We start from the raw sequence: 18,058 nt of genomic DNA on the forward strand, positions 1-18,058 counted from the left end.
CTCTGCTGCCGGCTCCCCTGCCGGTGCTGGCTCCGCCCCTGCCTTCTCAGACTGACAGACGCTGCGGCTGCGCCCTTCGGGCCATGGGCTTCCCTGTGGAGCCTCTGTTTCCCCACGCTCCTCCTGTGCCCTCGGGGTAGCCTTTTATCTCCGCCAGGTGGCCCCTCCAGCTGACGTCACCCAGCCCCAGCTGAATATGGGCGCAGCTGACAAACCGCATGGGTGGTTTTGCCGCACACGTTTCCCACCGCCTTTCGGCCCCTGCAGGAGGTAAGTGGGGGCTTTCTTTCGTTTTGGCCTGGGGTCCTCCTGTAACCCCGGCTCCCCTGGGACACGGGGCAAGGAGTCTTGAAGTCTCATCCTATTACATGGGGCTGGCATGGGCCTCAGGGTCTGATCCCAGGTCATGGAGCTGTGTGGGGACAGTGCATAGAGCCCAATCCATCTCACAGAGCAGCTCCATACCATTCATCTGACCCATGGGGCCAAAACCTTGAGCACCGATAGTTTATATTAACATAACTCACTTGATTTCAATTGTTTTACACCTGGTTTATACTAGTGTAAGTAAAAACAGAATCAGACCTTAATATTTCAAATGAAGATAAAGTTCATTCATCATTTCTGATTCTATCACCCATAAACTGAATGGCAAATTCAAACACTTAAGCATGCCTATCATGTCTATATTAGTTTGGCAGAAGTTGTAAATGTTGTCTTCAGCAATCTAACATGAAATGTATATACATTAACATCACAAGCATACTTAGTAGCAAAAACAGATGTGGTTGTTAAAATCAGTCTAATTTTCTATAGGCAGATGAAGAAAAGAAAAGATTTTCTGCTTACATATACACTTAAAGTGTATGAGAGAGAGATAATTCCAATGTTTATGTGACAGTTTTACAAGTTCATTTCCAAGAAGAGGGAAATTATATCCAGTGCACTGATCAGAGTAAAGAACTTAACATCTGCAGCAGAAAATATGAGATCAGGGTGTTTGATCTTCTGCCTACACATCAACATTTCTAACATCACCTACTAGGGAAAATGTCACCCTTTCTTTAGAACTACATTGTAGGATTAATATTTACATTGCCTATCCTGAAACATGGAGCTTTCATCGTCAGTAAATGAAAATCCACAAGCCCAAGGCCAGTAAAGCAATACTATCATACAGCAAACTTGGTTGCTGGAGATGCTGCCTGGCAGTAGATACATGCAATATGATGGGGGCCAGGTGGCATAAGCAGCATGTCAGTCATGCAGGGGGTTTTGCCTGTGCCCGTGCTGGGGTCAGGTAGTCTTTCACTGGTGACACTTTTTCCAGGCCCCCATTTCTCAGCTAGTGCATGAGTGCAGCTTCTGGCTGATAGGGAGCTGCGCTGGGGCTAGGCAACTTGGAACTGTGGCCACACTGCTCCTGCCACTACTTTTCAGTTCCCTACTCCCTGGCTGCAGCATGGGCACAGCTTTTAGTGGGTGGGGAGTTATACTGGGGCTGGGCAGCTGGAAACGTCACCCATGCTGTTGCCACTTCTCCTCACCACCTCCACTTCCTGGCTATAATACAGGTACAGCTGGAAGCTGCCCAGCCTCAGCTCGGTTCCCAGCTGCTGGAGGCTACACCCATGCTGCTGCTGGGAAACAGAGAGCACAGAGAAGTGACAATAATAGAGGTGCAGCTTCCAGTTGCCTGGTCCCAAAGCAGCCTCTCACTGCCCAAACCTAGCACAGGCATGGCCAGGGACAAAGGCTATCAGCTCCACAGATCAGATCCAGTGACTGCATGCTGGATCTGGCTCATAGGCCACATGGTGTTGACCCCTGACTTAATGCAATCAATCGAAGAATGCCCATAAGAAGACTTGAACTGAAATAATAAAAGATATCAGTGTAAACCAATTTAGCCAATGAAACAGTGCACTTCATGGTCTTTCAGGTTTTAAAATTGGTCAAAAGGAAACATATGCATTTGGGTAAAACTGTTGGCTACAAAGGACCAACGCACAAGATCACCATAAATTCTAGTTTATTAGATGGAATGTGAAGTTTTAATAAAATTATAAATGCAAATTCTGGGGGGTTATGATGGGTACTGATCACCTTAGCACACACGCACACACAGACACACACAGGCACTCACACACGCAATTGCTGCAATAAAGGCATAACACCAATGTTGATCTATACCTATCTGGGGCACTGGAGTCTGCTGTCGATGGTCAGCTTCCTCCAAGACGACGTCTTCTCCAGAAGGGAGTCGCCTGCTTCTCCTTCTGTATAGGTAGATCGGATGCTGGATGAGAGGACACCCCTGAGGGTCACGCTTCGCTGCCTTTTATCCCTCCTCTGGCAGACTTCTGTGATCCCTCAGCATCATCTAGGCTGTCCAATCTGGAGGTCGCTGTCCCACATGGGTCTTGAGTAGTGCATGACAGCTGTTAATCACAGTCACTGAAGGTTCTGCCCAATGGTGCAGTTTTGGGAGTCCACCCTTGACTCGACTGATTTAATAGCTGTGTCCTTGCAGGTTTCAAGTGGCTTGATCAGCTTAAAATGGCTTGTAGAGTAGAGTTTTGTAATGGTAAATTCCTCTGGCTAGGCTATTGTCAATTAACAGCCAGAGGTTCTTGCTTTGTCATTCAATTATCTACTGATTCATACATACTCACATTCACTCAGGGGACCACCCAATACAGCAATTAAATTCCAGTGATCACAATTCCAATGCATTCTTATGATTATAATTTCAGTAATACAAGTTATGACTTACTCTAAAACGGGGGTGGCCAATTATTTCGAGCGGAGGGCCGCTTACTGAGTTTTAGCAAGCAATCAAGGGCCACATGAAAGGTTGCCAGGGGCAGATAAATATTAATTTTCTAAATTTTGGGGGGACCCCACAGGCTGGATAGAATGCCCTGGTGGACCACATCCAGCCTGTGGGCCGCATTTTGCCCACCCATGCTCTAAAGAATACATTCATTAGCCTGATAATCTGCAAAGTCCCCTCCAGCCCCTAACAACTATGAAACTGGAAAGTTTAATGTCACAACCCAATTGTGGTAGTGCCCATGTCACTGGCAAAAGATGCCATCTAAAGCATTTTAGTCCACACTGAAGCCAACTAAGGGTTAAAGAAAAATCCTTGTTGGTAACAGTTTTGTTTTTTTTTTGCTGTGCATGCTAACTAAAGAGATTTATGGCTGCGTCACAACCAAGAAATGAAACTTCTAAAGAAACGAAACTTAGCCCATGATTTATGATTGGTCAGGGCGAAAAGGGGTAGCCCTGCTACAAATCCCTAGAGATAATTGGCGATTCTAATTAAATTTATGACATGGCAAAAAACAATTGGCTATCATACAAACAAAACCCTGCTGCATTTCCGTCAAAGGGGAGACAACTCTGTCCGCACCTTGGAGTAAATCTGACAATTCGATCAGTTGTCAGCGTCTTCCCGCCGCGACCTCCCTGGTGCACGCTCTGACCTCCGTCTTTCACCACCTTGACGGCGTGAGTAAATAATCTTGCTTTGCAACCGATAAGCGTCCTGTGCCTAATTCCACTCCAAGCGTCACAAGTACCCGCCTGACGGGCCTCTAAAGGTCTCGTACCCTTCACTGCAGTGCACAGCAGTGACATTTAAAAGGTATAAAATATAAAATACAGAATGCCAGGGTAAAGATGAGACAGATGAAATATAAAAATGCACTGTGAGAAATATATAAAAACGCTATGTGAGGCAGTAAGGATCAAAGGCCACTGGGGACAGTAAGCGAGTTAGGTTAGATGTAGTCAGGTATACTGATTTAGCATAAAACTTTAGACAGATATGGGAAGTTTGCTTTGGGAAATAGGTCTTAAAGGGGGAATGTGTTCACCAGGATATATTTAGTCATGTTTTCAATGCACCTTGGCTTTTCTTTGAAGTGGATATTTTAGTTCTTTGTTTTCTTTAGTGACACTTAGTTCAATTGACATGTAGATGTAGTTTGTAGGTTTCTCCTACAGAAAGCCATTTCAGGTTTCTGGCTTGCTCTGAGCCTTGCCACACCCACACAATGAGTGTGCTAGGTCTCTGCAAGAAGGGACTTCTTGTTACAAAATTAACAGGAAATATATTGTGAGAAATATTTCAACATGATAATTATTTTTCCTTTATTAGGCAGAAATGAATGGTAGATCATTTTTATTTCAGTTTTTCCAAAGAAACATAATTCCCGTTAGCCACAGCTACAACACCAAGAAGGCTTCGCCTTTCTTCACTGAGGCAACAGTGACAGACACTCTGGATAGGTACAGATATTCAAAATGCCTGAGGCAGAATCAATCTAAGTTATGCGGTTTTCTGTAAGCAGCATAGTTTAAATCAGGAGTGAATAGAATACACATTTGCCCTTTGGTGAGAGGGGCAAATCTTAGACTGGGTTTCACCATATTAAACCAGTCTATGCATGCTGAATTTCTGTTCTGTTACAGGTATAAACTGGTTTCTGATCACTTATACAGGAAAAAGTGTAATGTCTGTGTCTAGCCTCTGAATCAGGTTTGGTCTATAACGCCTGTCCAAAGTAACAGTACTTCTGTTTTTCTGATTCCCTTGTTAACAAGTCTTTTTCAGCTCACCAGAAACCAGATCCTCAGAAAATCTAACCTTTTTTAACCTTTTTCAAAACAAAAGGGAGCACTTGCAAATCGTACTAAAGATGGAGTGTGTAAAGTACTACGTGAGATTAGGCTTCGTGCAAAAGAATGTCATCAGTCTGCAAGGGCTGAGTGAAAGATTTGACAGTACAAGCCACTCAAACTGCATATCCTAGAGGCAACACAAGTGAGCCATGTGATGAGACACTAAATAAACTATTCAAACTGTTCAACTCCCCTGTGCTACTACATGTGTTATTCCATTCTTGTAAGAAAGAAGAGATTTTGAACTTCAATGGAAATAACGAACAATAAAAAAAGCCTGGAAGTAAGTGAACAGAACCATAATATATGCAGATAGGAGAACAGAGAGGTCAATAAAAGACTTACAAAAATAATGCACATAATCCCTTAGAGGGTACAATGTTCACTTTCAAAAACAGGGGTAGGCAAAATACAGCCTGCGGGCCAGATCCAGTCTGCCAAGTGATTCCATCCAGCCCACAGTGGGTTCTATGCCTCTGCCTGGCCCAGCTGCAGGAGACAGCCTTGGCCATGGCACGTGCAGCCAGTCCCAACATCCCCAGATGTTGAGATGCCACCTGGCACAGAGCACAGCCTACCCTATCCTTGTGTGCAGCTTTCAGACATGCCAAAAGCTGTAGTCCATGGGGCTTGGTGGCACAACGGCAGAGCTGGGGACTTCTGGCTGCTGCTGCCAGTGTCCCACTGCCACCTCAACTGGACGTAGCCCTGCTGCCTGGAACCCTGGCCTGTCCACTCCATACCCATTGCTGGGAGTGCCAGACAGAGGAGGCAGACAGGTAGGTGGGGTCTAGGGCAGAGCTGCGAACTGCTCTCTGCACATCCCTGTGAAGGGCACTGGTTATATGGGCACGGCCCAAATAATTGCCCTTCCCTGTTTTAAAATAATCTACTGTAATGTTTATAGATAATTTAACTGAACTACTGATTTCTCCAATTTTTAAATTTCAGGCTATACCATAGATTCATAGATGTATGGTCAGAAGGAACCTTGCAGATCTTCTAGTCCAACCCCCTGCTGGGCAGGAGAGAAAACTGGGCTCAAATGACCCCAGCCAGGTAAACATCGAGCCTCCTCTTAAAGACCCCCATCACCACTTCCCTTGGAAGTTGATTCCAGATCCTAGCCGCCCTGACTGTGAAGTAGCGCTTTCTAATGTCTAGTCTAAACCTACTCTCTAGCAACTTATGGCCGTTATTCCTTGTTACTCTGGGAGGCGCTCAGGGGAACAAGGTCTCTCCCAAACCCCGCTGGTCCCGCCCAGTAAGTTTACAGATGGCCACCAGGTCCCCCCTCAGCCTTCTCTTGCGAAGGCTGAACAGGTTAAGGTCCCGTAGTTTCTCCTCATAGGGTCTGCCCTGCTGTCCCCAGATCATGCAAGTGGCCCTCCTTTGGACCCTCTCAATGCTGTCCACATCCCTCCTGAAGTGCAGCACCCAGAACTGGACGCAGTACTCCAGCTGCGGCCTGACCAGTGTCGCATAGAGGGGGAGGAACACCTCCTCGGCCCTGCCTCTGATGCATCTGTGGATGCAGGACAAGGTACGGTTAGCCCTACTGACCGTGTTCTCGCATTGTCGGCCCACGTTCATCTTGGAGTCAAGAATGACTCCAAAATCTCTTTCTGCCACCGTGCTTTCGAGAAGGGAGTTCCCCAGCCTAATAGGTATGCTGCTGGTTCCTACTACCCAAGTGCAGCACCCTGCACTTGTCAGTATTGAATCCCATCCTATTTCCATTTGCCCATCCCTGTAACCTGTCCAGGTCCTGCTGTAATCTGTCCTTCCCTTCTAGCATGCCCACCTCACCCCAAATCTTGGTGTCGTCTGCGAATTTAAACAGGCTGCTCTTCGCCCCATCGTCCAAGTTGCTAATAAAGAAATTGAACAGTGCAGGCCCAAGGAGCGAGCCCTGGGGGACCCCACTGCTCACTTCCCTCCAGGTCAAAAATAACCCATCCACCACCACTCTCTGAGTGCAACCCAGTTGTATATCTACACAACAAGAAACAGCAATTTCATTTTAAACACAGTTCTGAAATATGGTGTTATCCATCTGTTATTAGCATAGTTCTCTTGTTTTTGCAGACAGGAAAATAATGTTGTAACCTTGTTTTAGTTTAGGTAGCCACCACTTTTAAAACCAAATCCTCAAACATGTTTTCTGCCTATGCAGATAAGAAATCATTATGTTACAAGTGGCTGGGACACAACCATGTTTCATAAAAGTGCATAAACAATTGTTCGTGTAGTGTAGAGATGACTTTTATACAATAGCTTCAAGCCTACAGAAAGAGACAATTCTATCACCATTTCCCATGACATGATAAAATGGGGTAGGCAATTATTTTGGCCAGAGGGCCACACAGGGAGTTTTGGTGAGCTGTTGCAGGCTAGGTCAGCACCCCCACCCCCTGCCACAGCTTACCAAAACTTCCTAAACTGAAGGCCATGCTTCTTTCTCTCTCCCTCTCTCTCCCCCACCTCATCCCCACACCACCCACAACTGCAGTAAGTCCCAGTTCCCCTCGCCCAGAGCTGCAGCGAGCCCTAATCCCCCTTGCCCAGAGTTGTAGCAAGCCCCAATTCCCACACCATCCCAGAACACGCCAGCTGCATCCACAGCTTATGCCAGCTCCCATCTGGCATGCAGGAAGCGGTCCCAGGAGGACTCCAGCGTCAGCTGTGGACATAGCAGGCAGGTTCCGGGTAGAGATTGGGGCATCTGCTACATCTTCAGTTTAGGCCAGCACTCACCCAACACGCAGCCCCGGGCAGGCACCAGCATCAGCTGTGGATGCAGCAGACAGGTTCCAGGTGGGCACTAGGAAGCTCGCCTGAGTCCACAGCTGACACCACCACATCAGCACTGGGTGGAAACAGCCCCGTCTGCCCAGCACCATGCAGCGGCCAGAGCCGGAGTCACCAGCTGCCTGTGGGTCAGATCCCATGAGTCTGCAGCTGCCCACCAGCAGGTCAGATACAACCACTTGTCAGGCTGGATCTGGCCCGCAGTCTATATTTTGTCCACCCTTGTGTTGAAAGCACAGATTTATTTTACACTGTGAATAAACTTTTAGCATTAGCTGTACTTAAGGAAAGTTATGATCTCATCTATGCTATGACTACAGAATAGCTTTTTAATATGTTGTAAAATAGCCATCTCATAACTGGATCATATTTTGTGAGATAGCAGTGTAGAAAATACCTAGATAGGACTATCATTTCATAAAGAAAAGCATAACAGAGCTTAGCCGCAACTGAACAAATGTTAACTAACTATGGGGTTGTGAGTGGAGAGTCGAATCTGATGTGTGCCTCTAAAAATCAATATAGTTTAATCTGGGATTGAAAACATTAGAATGCCTTAACCTAATTCTTGTGTTATTGCAGGGTCACTACAGAACAGAAGAAAAGTTTGATAACCTAACTGCATTTTTGTAACTTAAAATATATGGATTTCTTTTCTTAACTCCGAATTTCTTAGGAATATAACACTCAATTTTAGGATAATTCCAACATATTTTACCCTAAATTACAGATATACATGACAAACTTTAACTCTGTCTTAAAAGAAGGTGTCAGGTGTAAACTTGGTATATGAGTATATGGGTTGCAATTCCAAGGGAAAGCTCACCTAGTGGATGACTACAACTGCGGCATGGTTCAGTAAGACTGACAATTGTCTGTTGCAGATCTGCCCTGGGAGGAGTAGGAGGTGGATTCGGATTTTTCCAGCCATTACATTTACAGGATTCTTCAGCCTGAAATAAAAAACAAAGTATGATTAATATTTGAAAAGCATGCATCTTGCTAGTAATGTTATCAAAATTCAGGTCTTATTTACGACACAGCTTTCTATTGCATATTTTCTACAAATACATAGATATAAAATGCACACCCATTACCTATAAAGTAAGAGTTCCATAACAATTCTCCCAATTCCCATACACACACACATCACTTCTCTGAAAATAAACATGGAAGCTTCCAAGCCACTAGCTAACTCCCCTATAGCAGGGCTCCAGCTCCTATAGAGTAGCAGCATTCGTTCACTGTGTAACCATCTAAGGCCGTGTGTAGACAAAATAAGGAGCATGTGTGAGGAACACTTTAAAGCAGGTCAAATACTTTTGCACTGCTTTAATGGTACTGGTGTTTGCACGGCAGCATATTGCGCAGCAATTCCAGCTGCTGTACCAAATTCAGTGGCGTAATGAACCTTAAATGACTTGGGATGCAGCAAACTAAAACTTCTCCAAGGATTTTTAGTTTGCTGCCCTACAGCTGCAGAGTGAAGCACCGGGCTCTGTGCATCTCAGGGGCTCTGCAGGAAACCCGTGCAGGTGGCCTGGCAGCAGCCTGGGAAAGCAGGCTCCACCCAAGAAAAAAAAAGAAAAGCGGTGAGCCGGATCTTTCCCCTGCCCCCCCCCGAGCCTGCCTGAGCTGTGCAGGGGCCCAGTGCTTCCCTGAGCGGCTGCGGTGCCCCCCGGGACTGCCCAAGCCAAGTGTCTGCGGGCAGGTGCCACCTGGGGGGGGGCCCCACTGCTGCTGCAGATGGAAGCACCAGCTCCCCTCCCTCCCCAACAGCCCAGGGACCACTCCACCCGCTGGCAGCTCCCCTCCCTTCCATGCTGCCAGATAGGCAGAGGTAAGTGCATGGGTGTGTGCATGACACAGGGGTTTACTTGGCCCTAAATTGAAGTGGTGTTTTTAAAAACTCACCGCTTCAATTTAGGGCCCCCATTTTGTGTACACACACCCTAAAGCTGTAACAACTTTTAAACACTTTCACAATTAAAAGAAATAGATTACCCAACAGACAGCATCTACTTCATTGTCTTTTTTATTGGGCTGTTGGCTAGGAAATGCAGAACACAAAAGAAACACACCAAAAGTAATGAGGACTCGCCCAAAAACTGAACTACCCAAATAGTCTTTGCATCGTTCAGTAAACTTGTCCAAACCAGAGGTTTGGGCAAGTCATCACAGGCAATGGCCTCTGAGAAAACTTTACTGAGGAAACCTTTATGTTTATCCTGGAAAGCTGAGTTCTAAATAAAGATTGCAAGAGACGCCCAATAGATCTTAGTTAACATCACTGAGGTTTAGTCTCCTCTACAAAGATGGCAAAACTTTATTAAGTGCTCTTGCAGCCAAAGGTCCACTGCAACAGCAGAACTCTGCCAACAGAGTTACACTGGATCAAAATTTCTGCTACAGTTGGAAAGCCAGCTGAAAGCATTCCCTTGCATTCGGATGCCCAACACAATCCATTCATCATTCTGTGCTTTTCCACAGTGCACTCAAGCTCTGTAAATATAGCTACTGACTGGAGCTGATTAAATATGCATGTACTTCTTGGCAATAGTAGCTACTGTCTGCCACCAGAACTTCACACTGTTAGGTGGGAGGTGTTACTTAACATAACCAGATCACAGATCATTCAGGTCCTTGAAGTACCTCCATTCCCACTGAATGATATCAGTGCAGAAAGGCAGTGAATGAATTCCATCCAGGAAGAGCACACACCAACTGCAGACGCTTCCTCAGTCTGATGAAGGGTATTTATACCCAAAAGCTTGCAAAGAAGAATGTTTCCAACTATTTGAGTTGGTCTAGTAAAAGATATCAGATGTAGCAGGTTTACCTTTCAGAGCCTGGTTGAGGCCCAGGCTTGAGATCCTGCTGTTTTGATTGGTGGAACCTATCCACCAATTTGGAGACAGCAAGAGAAATAACATCACGCCCCTTTCCTGAGGGGAGCGGGAGAAGCACTCCCTCGGACCTGACTGAAGACTGAAAACTGTCAGGTCCAGAAGACTACAGGGGCGGAGCCCTGGAACATATAAAAGGAGCTGCGTGCCCAGCACCAGGGGCAGATGTGTCAGGATCAGAGAAGAGAGAAGAGCGGGGCTTAGAAGAGTTGAGGAGAGCTGTGAAGCAGTAATCCAGGAAGAGCCCCTGAAGACTTCTATCAGTGGGGAGCATGGCACGGCTCCAGTGGTCAGGCACTCGGTGCGCAGCACAGCGCACAGCATACAGACCTTTGGAGCTGCGTGAGGCGGCTCAGGTATGCAACCTCTGGCATGCAGCCAGAGACGCAGTGCACAGGTTGGTGCACAGAGCAAGAACTTTGGAGCCCCTGGGGTGGCTCAGGTCCTCAACCCCCAGAACAAGGCTGGGAGCTTGGTGCAGGAGGCGCTGCATGGAGGGTGAGAGACCCTGGGAGCCGCTTGAGGTGGCTCGGGTCTACAGCTGCTGACATGGGGCAGCAGCTCAGTGCAGCTCAGTGCAGACAACACTGAGAGTCCGGGAACAGACTGAGCCCCAGTGCTGCACAAGGCTGTCCAGGCCTCCAACCCCTAGCACAAGGCGAAGTGCCCACTACACACAGCGGTGCATGTGGCCCTAAGCCAGGACAGTGGCAGGAGAGACAGGCAGCAGGAAAACCCGGCGGGGAACAGAGCTTGACCTGGAGAACAAGAGACAACCCTCTAGGACTGTGTAGCAAGTTACCCTGGGAGAGAGAGTGTCCCCACAGGGGAGGGACCCCCCGAGAGTCGCAAAGAGGCACCACATGGGGCACTCCTGGGTGATAGCGGGGGAGCTTAGAGTCTTTGGGGTCTTCCTCTCCTTTTTCTTTCCCCCCACCTCCTTTCCTGTAGTGGTACCTTGGGAATGGGGCCCCCGGCCAGGAGGGCCCCCAGGTAGTCTAAGGACTGCTGATTATATTTGTGGACTGTGCCTTACAGTTTATGTAAATAATTTGAAGTAACAGTCTGTATATGAATAGTTATAAGGTTGCACAATCAGGCTGAGTGGTGCTGAGTTGGGGTGCAATGGGCCCCTCAGCACTTTCAGGGGCCAATCGGGGGGGGGGGCACGTGCCCCCCCCCATGCCCTCCCTACCAGTCATCTGTGCAGTGGTGGATAGATCCTAATGCCTACCCATCTCCCCCCCCCCACAAGAAAACACTGCCAACCCCTAATCTATAAGACATGCATCTTCTTTCTGAGCCTTATTTAGAAATATTTGTTTACTGTGTTATAACGAGATCCACAATAATTTGCAGTACTGGTTCTCAGTCATAATATCACTCCTAAACACTACATAATACTCTCCAGTAACTTACTATGATAGTTTCTGGAGTTAACATACAACTGAAATGTATCATTTTTTCAAACTTTATTTGGAATGTATCGAATGTACCTATTTCAGGAAAACCCAATTTTCCTTTTACATTTGGAAATTGCTTACTCTCTAAGGAAACCATGCTCAGAGGCAGGATGATTGGCCATTGCTTTTCAAGTACTGGAACCAAAAGCCAAATAGATTAAGTTGAGGTAATTCTTCTACTCTAATTTCAGGTTATGCAACTGATCTATAAGTAATGACAGATGGATATCACATATCTTTTGCTGGATAATGTGTTTACTTTGTTGAACATATCTGCCACAGCCAGTTTATCCCCGACATGCCACATGTAAGCAAAACAACAAAGCCTGACTGCACCCTATGCAGCTGGGAAGAGTTGAAAGGATGCACGTAACACACACCACAGAAGAAGTCTTCAGGATGACATGGGATTTCTCTGGAAAGTTTCTAGTAAGCACACAACAGCAGCCCCAGTCCACCTCCCCTGGGAAAGAAAAAGTATATTTCTCAAACACACAAAACTGAGCTACTTCTAGGCTAGGGACAGAAGTTGCGCATAAATCAGTTTAAGTGATCGGAAACTGGTTTAAACCTGTAACAGAACAGAATTTCAGTGCATATAAACCACTTTCAAAATGGCTAAAACCAGTTTAAGATAAACCTGGTTGGATGTAGTATGAGACTTAGCTGATTTAGGTCAAATCGGTTTATGGAACTTCTGTCCCAGACCCCTTCCCAGTTCAAGTTAACACACAATCCTCCAGCATCCCAAGATGCTTTGCAGTCCTGGGCTATGTTGCCTGCTCCAGTGGAACAGGGACTGCCTTGCTGCTCTGGTCCTTAGCTTGTTTCCTGCCTGTGACCATCAGCCCACACAGACGGGTGGGGGGGCAGGGAAACAGATCCCCAGACCCCCATCCCTCCATCCCCCCCCAGCCAGAGTCTACACAGAAGATGGGGGGAGGAAAAGCCCCTGGGGTATGCACTTTTCAGACCCTGGCAGCCTTCTCCCCTCCCTCCTCCCCCATCCCAGCTGCTGATTGTTTCAGCAGCCACCACAGAAGGGAGGAAAGAATCTTCCCAGCCAGATGCCTGCCCCTGCAGCCCAGCCCAGGGCTACCAGGGAGCTCCTACCTTGGAGGCCTTCCCCCAGCCAAGGTTCCCTCTAAGGTGCGCACGTGCACAGCCACGCACAACTAAAAGCGAGGCCGCGCACAGCCTTTTCAAGGCCGCACACCAGGAGAGGCTGGGGCAGGAGCCTGGTGTGGGCTCCGCCAGCTCCCGGGAAGTGCTCCACTCCCTGGCCCTGATGCCAGGGAATGGAGCACTTCCCACGAGTCGGTGGAGCCCGCACCAGCCCCCCACCCCAGCCTTTATCCCTGCCTTGCCTCACCTTGGGGAGGAACCGCTGCCTGTCCCGAGTGAGGCTCCGCTCCCCCACATAGCCTCAGGGAGCAAGGAGACACGTGGCATCAGGGCCGGGGAGTGGAGCAGTGTCCCAGAGCCAGTGGAGCCTCACTGGGACAGGCAGAGGCTCCTTCCTGAGGTGAGGCAAGGCAGGGATGAAGGCTGGTGTGGGTGGCTGGCATGGGCTCCACCAGCTCCAGGGAACTGCTCCACTCCCCAGCCCTGATGCAGGGGAGCAGAGCACTTCCCTGGAGCTGGGGAGCCCATGCCAGGCTCCGGCCCAGCCCCTGGCCCCAGCCCCTGGCCCCCAGCTTCCAGACCCTGGCCCCCGGCTCTCAGCCCCAGCCCCTGGCTCCAGCTTCAGCCTCTGGCCCCTGGCTCTAGCCTCTGGCCCCCAGCTCCAGCCCCTGGCCCCAGTCCCTGGTCCCCAGCTCCAGCCTCTAGCCACCAGCTCCAGGCTTCTGGCTCCAGCGTCCCGCCCCCAGCACCCGGACCCAGCCTCCGGCCCCTGGCCCGCAGCCATAAGTGTCCCATGCTAAACCGAGGCAGCGTGCTCATGGACTGAAGTGGCACGCTAACGGACCGCTGCTCCTTAGAGGGAACACTGCCCCGAGCCCAGGGTCCCGCAGCCTAGGGCAAATCTTCCCCTCCTAAACCTTGCCTTAGAAACTTTCCTTAGCCCCTGCCAGTCTCAAGCAGCTTAAGGGAGTGGAGAGAAATTCTCCTGCTCTTCCACAGCTAGTTTTGCCTTAGTTGCTGTGAGTCTGAGGCAAAACTAATGCAGGGGAGCAGAGAAATTTCCCTCTGCTCCCTGGGTTATTCCTAAGACTCCAACACCCAAGGCAAATGGGAAGAATTCCCCATAGCTCCTGGGACTGCCTGGTAGGGCTGTGCAAAATTTCGACAGGTGTTTCGTTTCGAAGCTGTTTCAACATGTTTCGAGCTTGAAACAGCAAAATAGAAATGAAGCAAAAGGCTTTGAAACAAAATGAGGGCACTCAAAACATTTCAAAACTTTTGAAATGTTTTGAGTTCCGAAGCAGCCCAGTGGTGGGAAGTGGGGGAGAACCAGAGCTGTCCTCCGAGTGGCTCTGCCAGCTCCACAGAGCTCAGCCTGGCGGCGGGAGAGACAATGGCAGAGCTGCTCCAAGCGCAGCGCTGGCTCCAAGTGGAGCCCTGGCCAGTGGCTCTTCCCCGCTTCCCACTGCCAGGCTCAACTCCACAGGGCTGCAGAGCCTCCCGCCACTGGGCTGTGCTCTGAGCGGCTCTGCCACTGGCTCTCTCATTGCCTCTTGCTGCCAGGCTGAGCTCCATGGGGTTGGTGGAGACGCTCAGAGTGCAGCCCAGTGGCAGGAGGCAGATAGAGCCAGGGGGAGGAGAGGGGAGGGGGGAGGCTCTGCCAGCCCCACGGAGCTCAACCTGCCCTTCCAGCAGTGCCAGATTCCTCCCAGAGGTATGGGCCTCCAGATCTGCGTGCGGGATGATAGGAGGCTGACGCTGCTGCCTGGAGTCAGCAGCAGCAGCAGTCTTCCTGGCACTGGGTGTGGGTTGCGCCCAGCACTGGTCCCAGGCAGCAGCGGCAGCCTCCTGTCATCCTGAGCGCAGATTCAGGGGCCTGAACTCCCAGGAGGAGTCTGGCACAGCCACACAGCCCTCCTGGGAGCACAGGCCCCCAGATATGTGCATGACAAGAGGCTGCCACTGCTGGCAAGTGACACAAGTTTTGCTTTTAGCAGTTTGAGGTGCAGTTTCCCAGAAACCCCTGCACCTATCTCCTTGAAACTTGGGTGGCTTCATTTCCTCAGAAGGGGCTACCATACCTGCAATTTTCATCTGAATCAGGCTAGAAATGACAAAGTTGTAGGCATTTTCACGATTCCCCAATATAGCCTATGGGCGAAATGTCAAAACGTGTCGAAACAGCGAAACAGTTTCGACAAAGCGAAATGGAACAGTGCTTCAAAACTAAATTAAATGACAAAACAAAACACTGTCCCTTTGAAATGGCTAAACAGAAATCGAAACAAAACAGTGCTGTTTTGCACAGCCTTACTGCCTGGGACTGGGGACCCTGGGCTGGGGTAGGGGGAAGCCCCCCAAGGCAGGGGCTTGGCAGTGCCCCCATGCTGGGATGCAGGGGCAGGCACCTGGCTGGGAGGACTTCTTCTCCTTTGCTCCTGTGGCAGTGGCTGAAGAAATCAGCAGCTGGGGCGGGGGGAAAAATTCCCCTCAGCTCCCCAAGGCTGCCTGCGCTGGGGAACCCAGGCAGGGGAACCTCCTGAGAGGGAGGTTCTCCCAAGGTGGATCAGCACCATGGCAGGAGGTTTAACCCCCAGCTGGGGGGACAGCACGGGGCAGAGGACACTTGCCTGGGCTGGCAATGGCCAGCAGCCTGGGAGATGTGCTCTAGTGCCTCCTGCCTACTGGCTTGGGTCAGTGCAGACCTCCCCCTGCCTTTCCCAATTGAAAATTGAATGTCAGTTCAGTTGGTTATCAGCTCAGCCTAGGCAGCTTAGAGGAAGCTGCCTAGTTTGAACTGATTCAGCCTCAGGGTTTTTGACTGTCTGTGCTCAGCCCTACTGCTTGGGTGTGAATTGGCAGGCAGAAACTGAGTGACTAGCTACAGCTGAGAGGTGTGACCAGCTGGGGAGAAAGAGTCACTTGCAACCAAAAGACAGGTGGGTGTTTGACAAGAGGGGAATGTTGGTTTGGGAAGTGAGGAAAGAATTCAGGGAAATATTATAAACTAAGTTGAGGTTTGGAGGGATTCACAGGCATTCTGGTCAATTTTAGGCTATTTTTTCTATGCTGTCTTCTTTGACAATTTAAGAATAATATCCTAAATAGTAATCAGATTATGTGCAAAAATGTATGCAAAGCCTCATATCTCTATTCTGTATGGACGATGGTCCCTCACATTTTCCAAATCGCATGGGGCCTACTTTTCTTTAGTCATGCAAAGCTACAGGACCCATTTATATTTCATTACTAAGAAACAAGGACAGCAGTTTGAGCAATATCTGTGAACTGAGAATACTCCTATTGCAAATCTTCCTGGGAACCTGAACACCATTCAGATTGCTTGATGATTTATTTTTAATTACTTTGCAAAGCCAGACAAAACCTGATATCCAACCTACCAAGTCAAGTTTTGTGTAAGAGACCACATTGCCATAAGATTAATAACTTTAGTATTTGATGCAAGTTACCTGTTGCAAAGACAGACATTAAAAATAGACTGGATCAAATGAAAACATGATCAAAGAAAATTAATCAGAAGACTGCAATATAGAAGCTCTAAAAATAAAAAAATAAAAAGATGCCAGAATTTTTTTCAAAAACAGACCAGGGATATGACCTTTCCTATACATCTGCCAAAACAACTGTTCTTTCATTCACCCATAAGTATAACTGCAACACAAAAAGAAACCACATAAATGTTAAAGTTAATTTTGTAGCTGCATCAGGAATAAATATGGTAAGAAAAAGCTAGCAAAGGAATTCTCATAAAACCTCCTCCAAGCCTAAGTGAGCACTGCACACAGGCCTACCACATAATGTTTTCCTTCAAACCCTTAAATCTATAAACAGTGAGTAACTACACAAACTTTAGTCACACAATAATTAACAGCAAAGATGCAAACAAACAGATGCATGAACAGCTCAGTTAAGCTGCCAAAAATAAATATCAACCTTCCCACAGAATAAAGTGTTCAGCAGCAGATTTTTTCTGCCCTCAGTTGTATTTCCTAACCTTGCCAGATTTTTGGAAGCAGATGTTAGTTTCTTTTGTTCAAAACATTGCAGAGATCTCTCTCAAACAAATATGAGAATTAAAAAAAAAAAAAAAAAAAATCAGTGTTAGCCACCAGAATGAACGTAAAAGCTCAGTCAGCAAAGCAGCAGCACAACCTGAACAAGGTCCTCTTGAAAACTAAGCCTTCATTATGGACCTTGACAGTGCAAATATTTTGCACTGAACTCCCCAAATGGTTTAAATTACATCCTATTGAGTTGTTTCAGGTCTTCCACTGTGTTCCGTTTGCTCATTCCTTTCTCTCACACTTTTGTTCTAGTATGTGTATTTTTCATGTCACTCATCTGCTTTACATTATAAAGTACAGTACGAAATCACCTCCTCATGTACTTAATTTAATATCAAAAACAGTTGGAGGAAAGAAGGAAGGAAGAAAAATATTTAAAGTAGTCCAACTAGTCCTTGTAGTCTTTTTTTCTGGGACATCTGCAGAGCTTTGATATAGATATTGAAGATACTGTCATTTTTCCCTGCATTATAACAGTCTTCAAGGACTTTGGTTCCAAACCCCATCCTTCCTGCCGACAGAATAATGAATGCTACTCTTCATCTGATTATAAAAGGTGAATGCAGTTTCTCCCTTCATTCTTTGTAAAAACAGGGAAACAATTATGTACATTTTATATGTACAATATGCATTGAACAAAGACACCTCAGACTAATGTGTAATTATTAAAGCTAGGAAAGTGCCATGATCCAAAAGTCAAGAACAGAAAAACCCCAAATTTGAACAAATTAGTATTATTTTACTTTCATCAAACCGCTGACCTGCACTCAAAACCTTTCTGCACATTTATACCATGTCCTAAATGAGACTAAAACAAGTGTGATCTATATGTATATAACATCTAAAAAATAAAATTACTAAATTACAGTGTTAAGATTATAAAATCAAAGCCAAGAAATGCCAAGTTTAATTCCATGGGTAATCTTTCATCTTGTATTTAAAAAATGCTTAAAGAATGTTAATGTACATCTTT

General features: G+C 47.4%; 1 protein-coding gene across 1 annotated transcript in view; it reads right to left on the reverse strand.

The window, feature by feature from the left end:
- The window catches only part of KAT2B (lysine acetyltransferase 2B), an 88,647-nt gene that overhangs the window by 65,333 nt on the left and 5,256 nt on the right, over window positions 1-18,058 (reverse strand). The window contains 1 exon segment of the mRNA XM_025210506.1: window positions 8,333-8,459. Coding sequence (XP_025066291.1) covers window positions 8,333-8,459 — 127 coding nt within the window.

Source organism: Alligator sinensis, unplaced genomic scaffold, assembly GCF_000455745.1.
Source record: "Alligator sinensis unplaced genomic scaffold, ASM45574v1 scaffold648_1, whole genome shotgun sequence".
NCBI lineage: Eukaryota > Metazoa > Chordata > Crocodylia > Alligatoridae > Alligator > Alligator sinensis.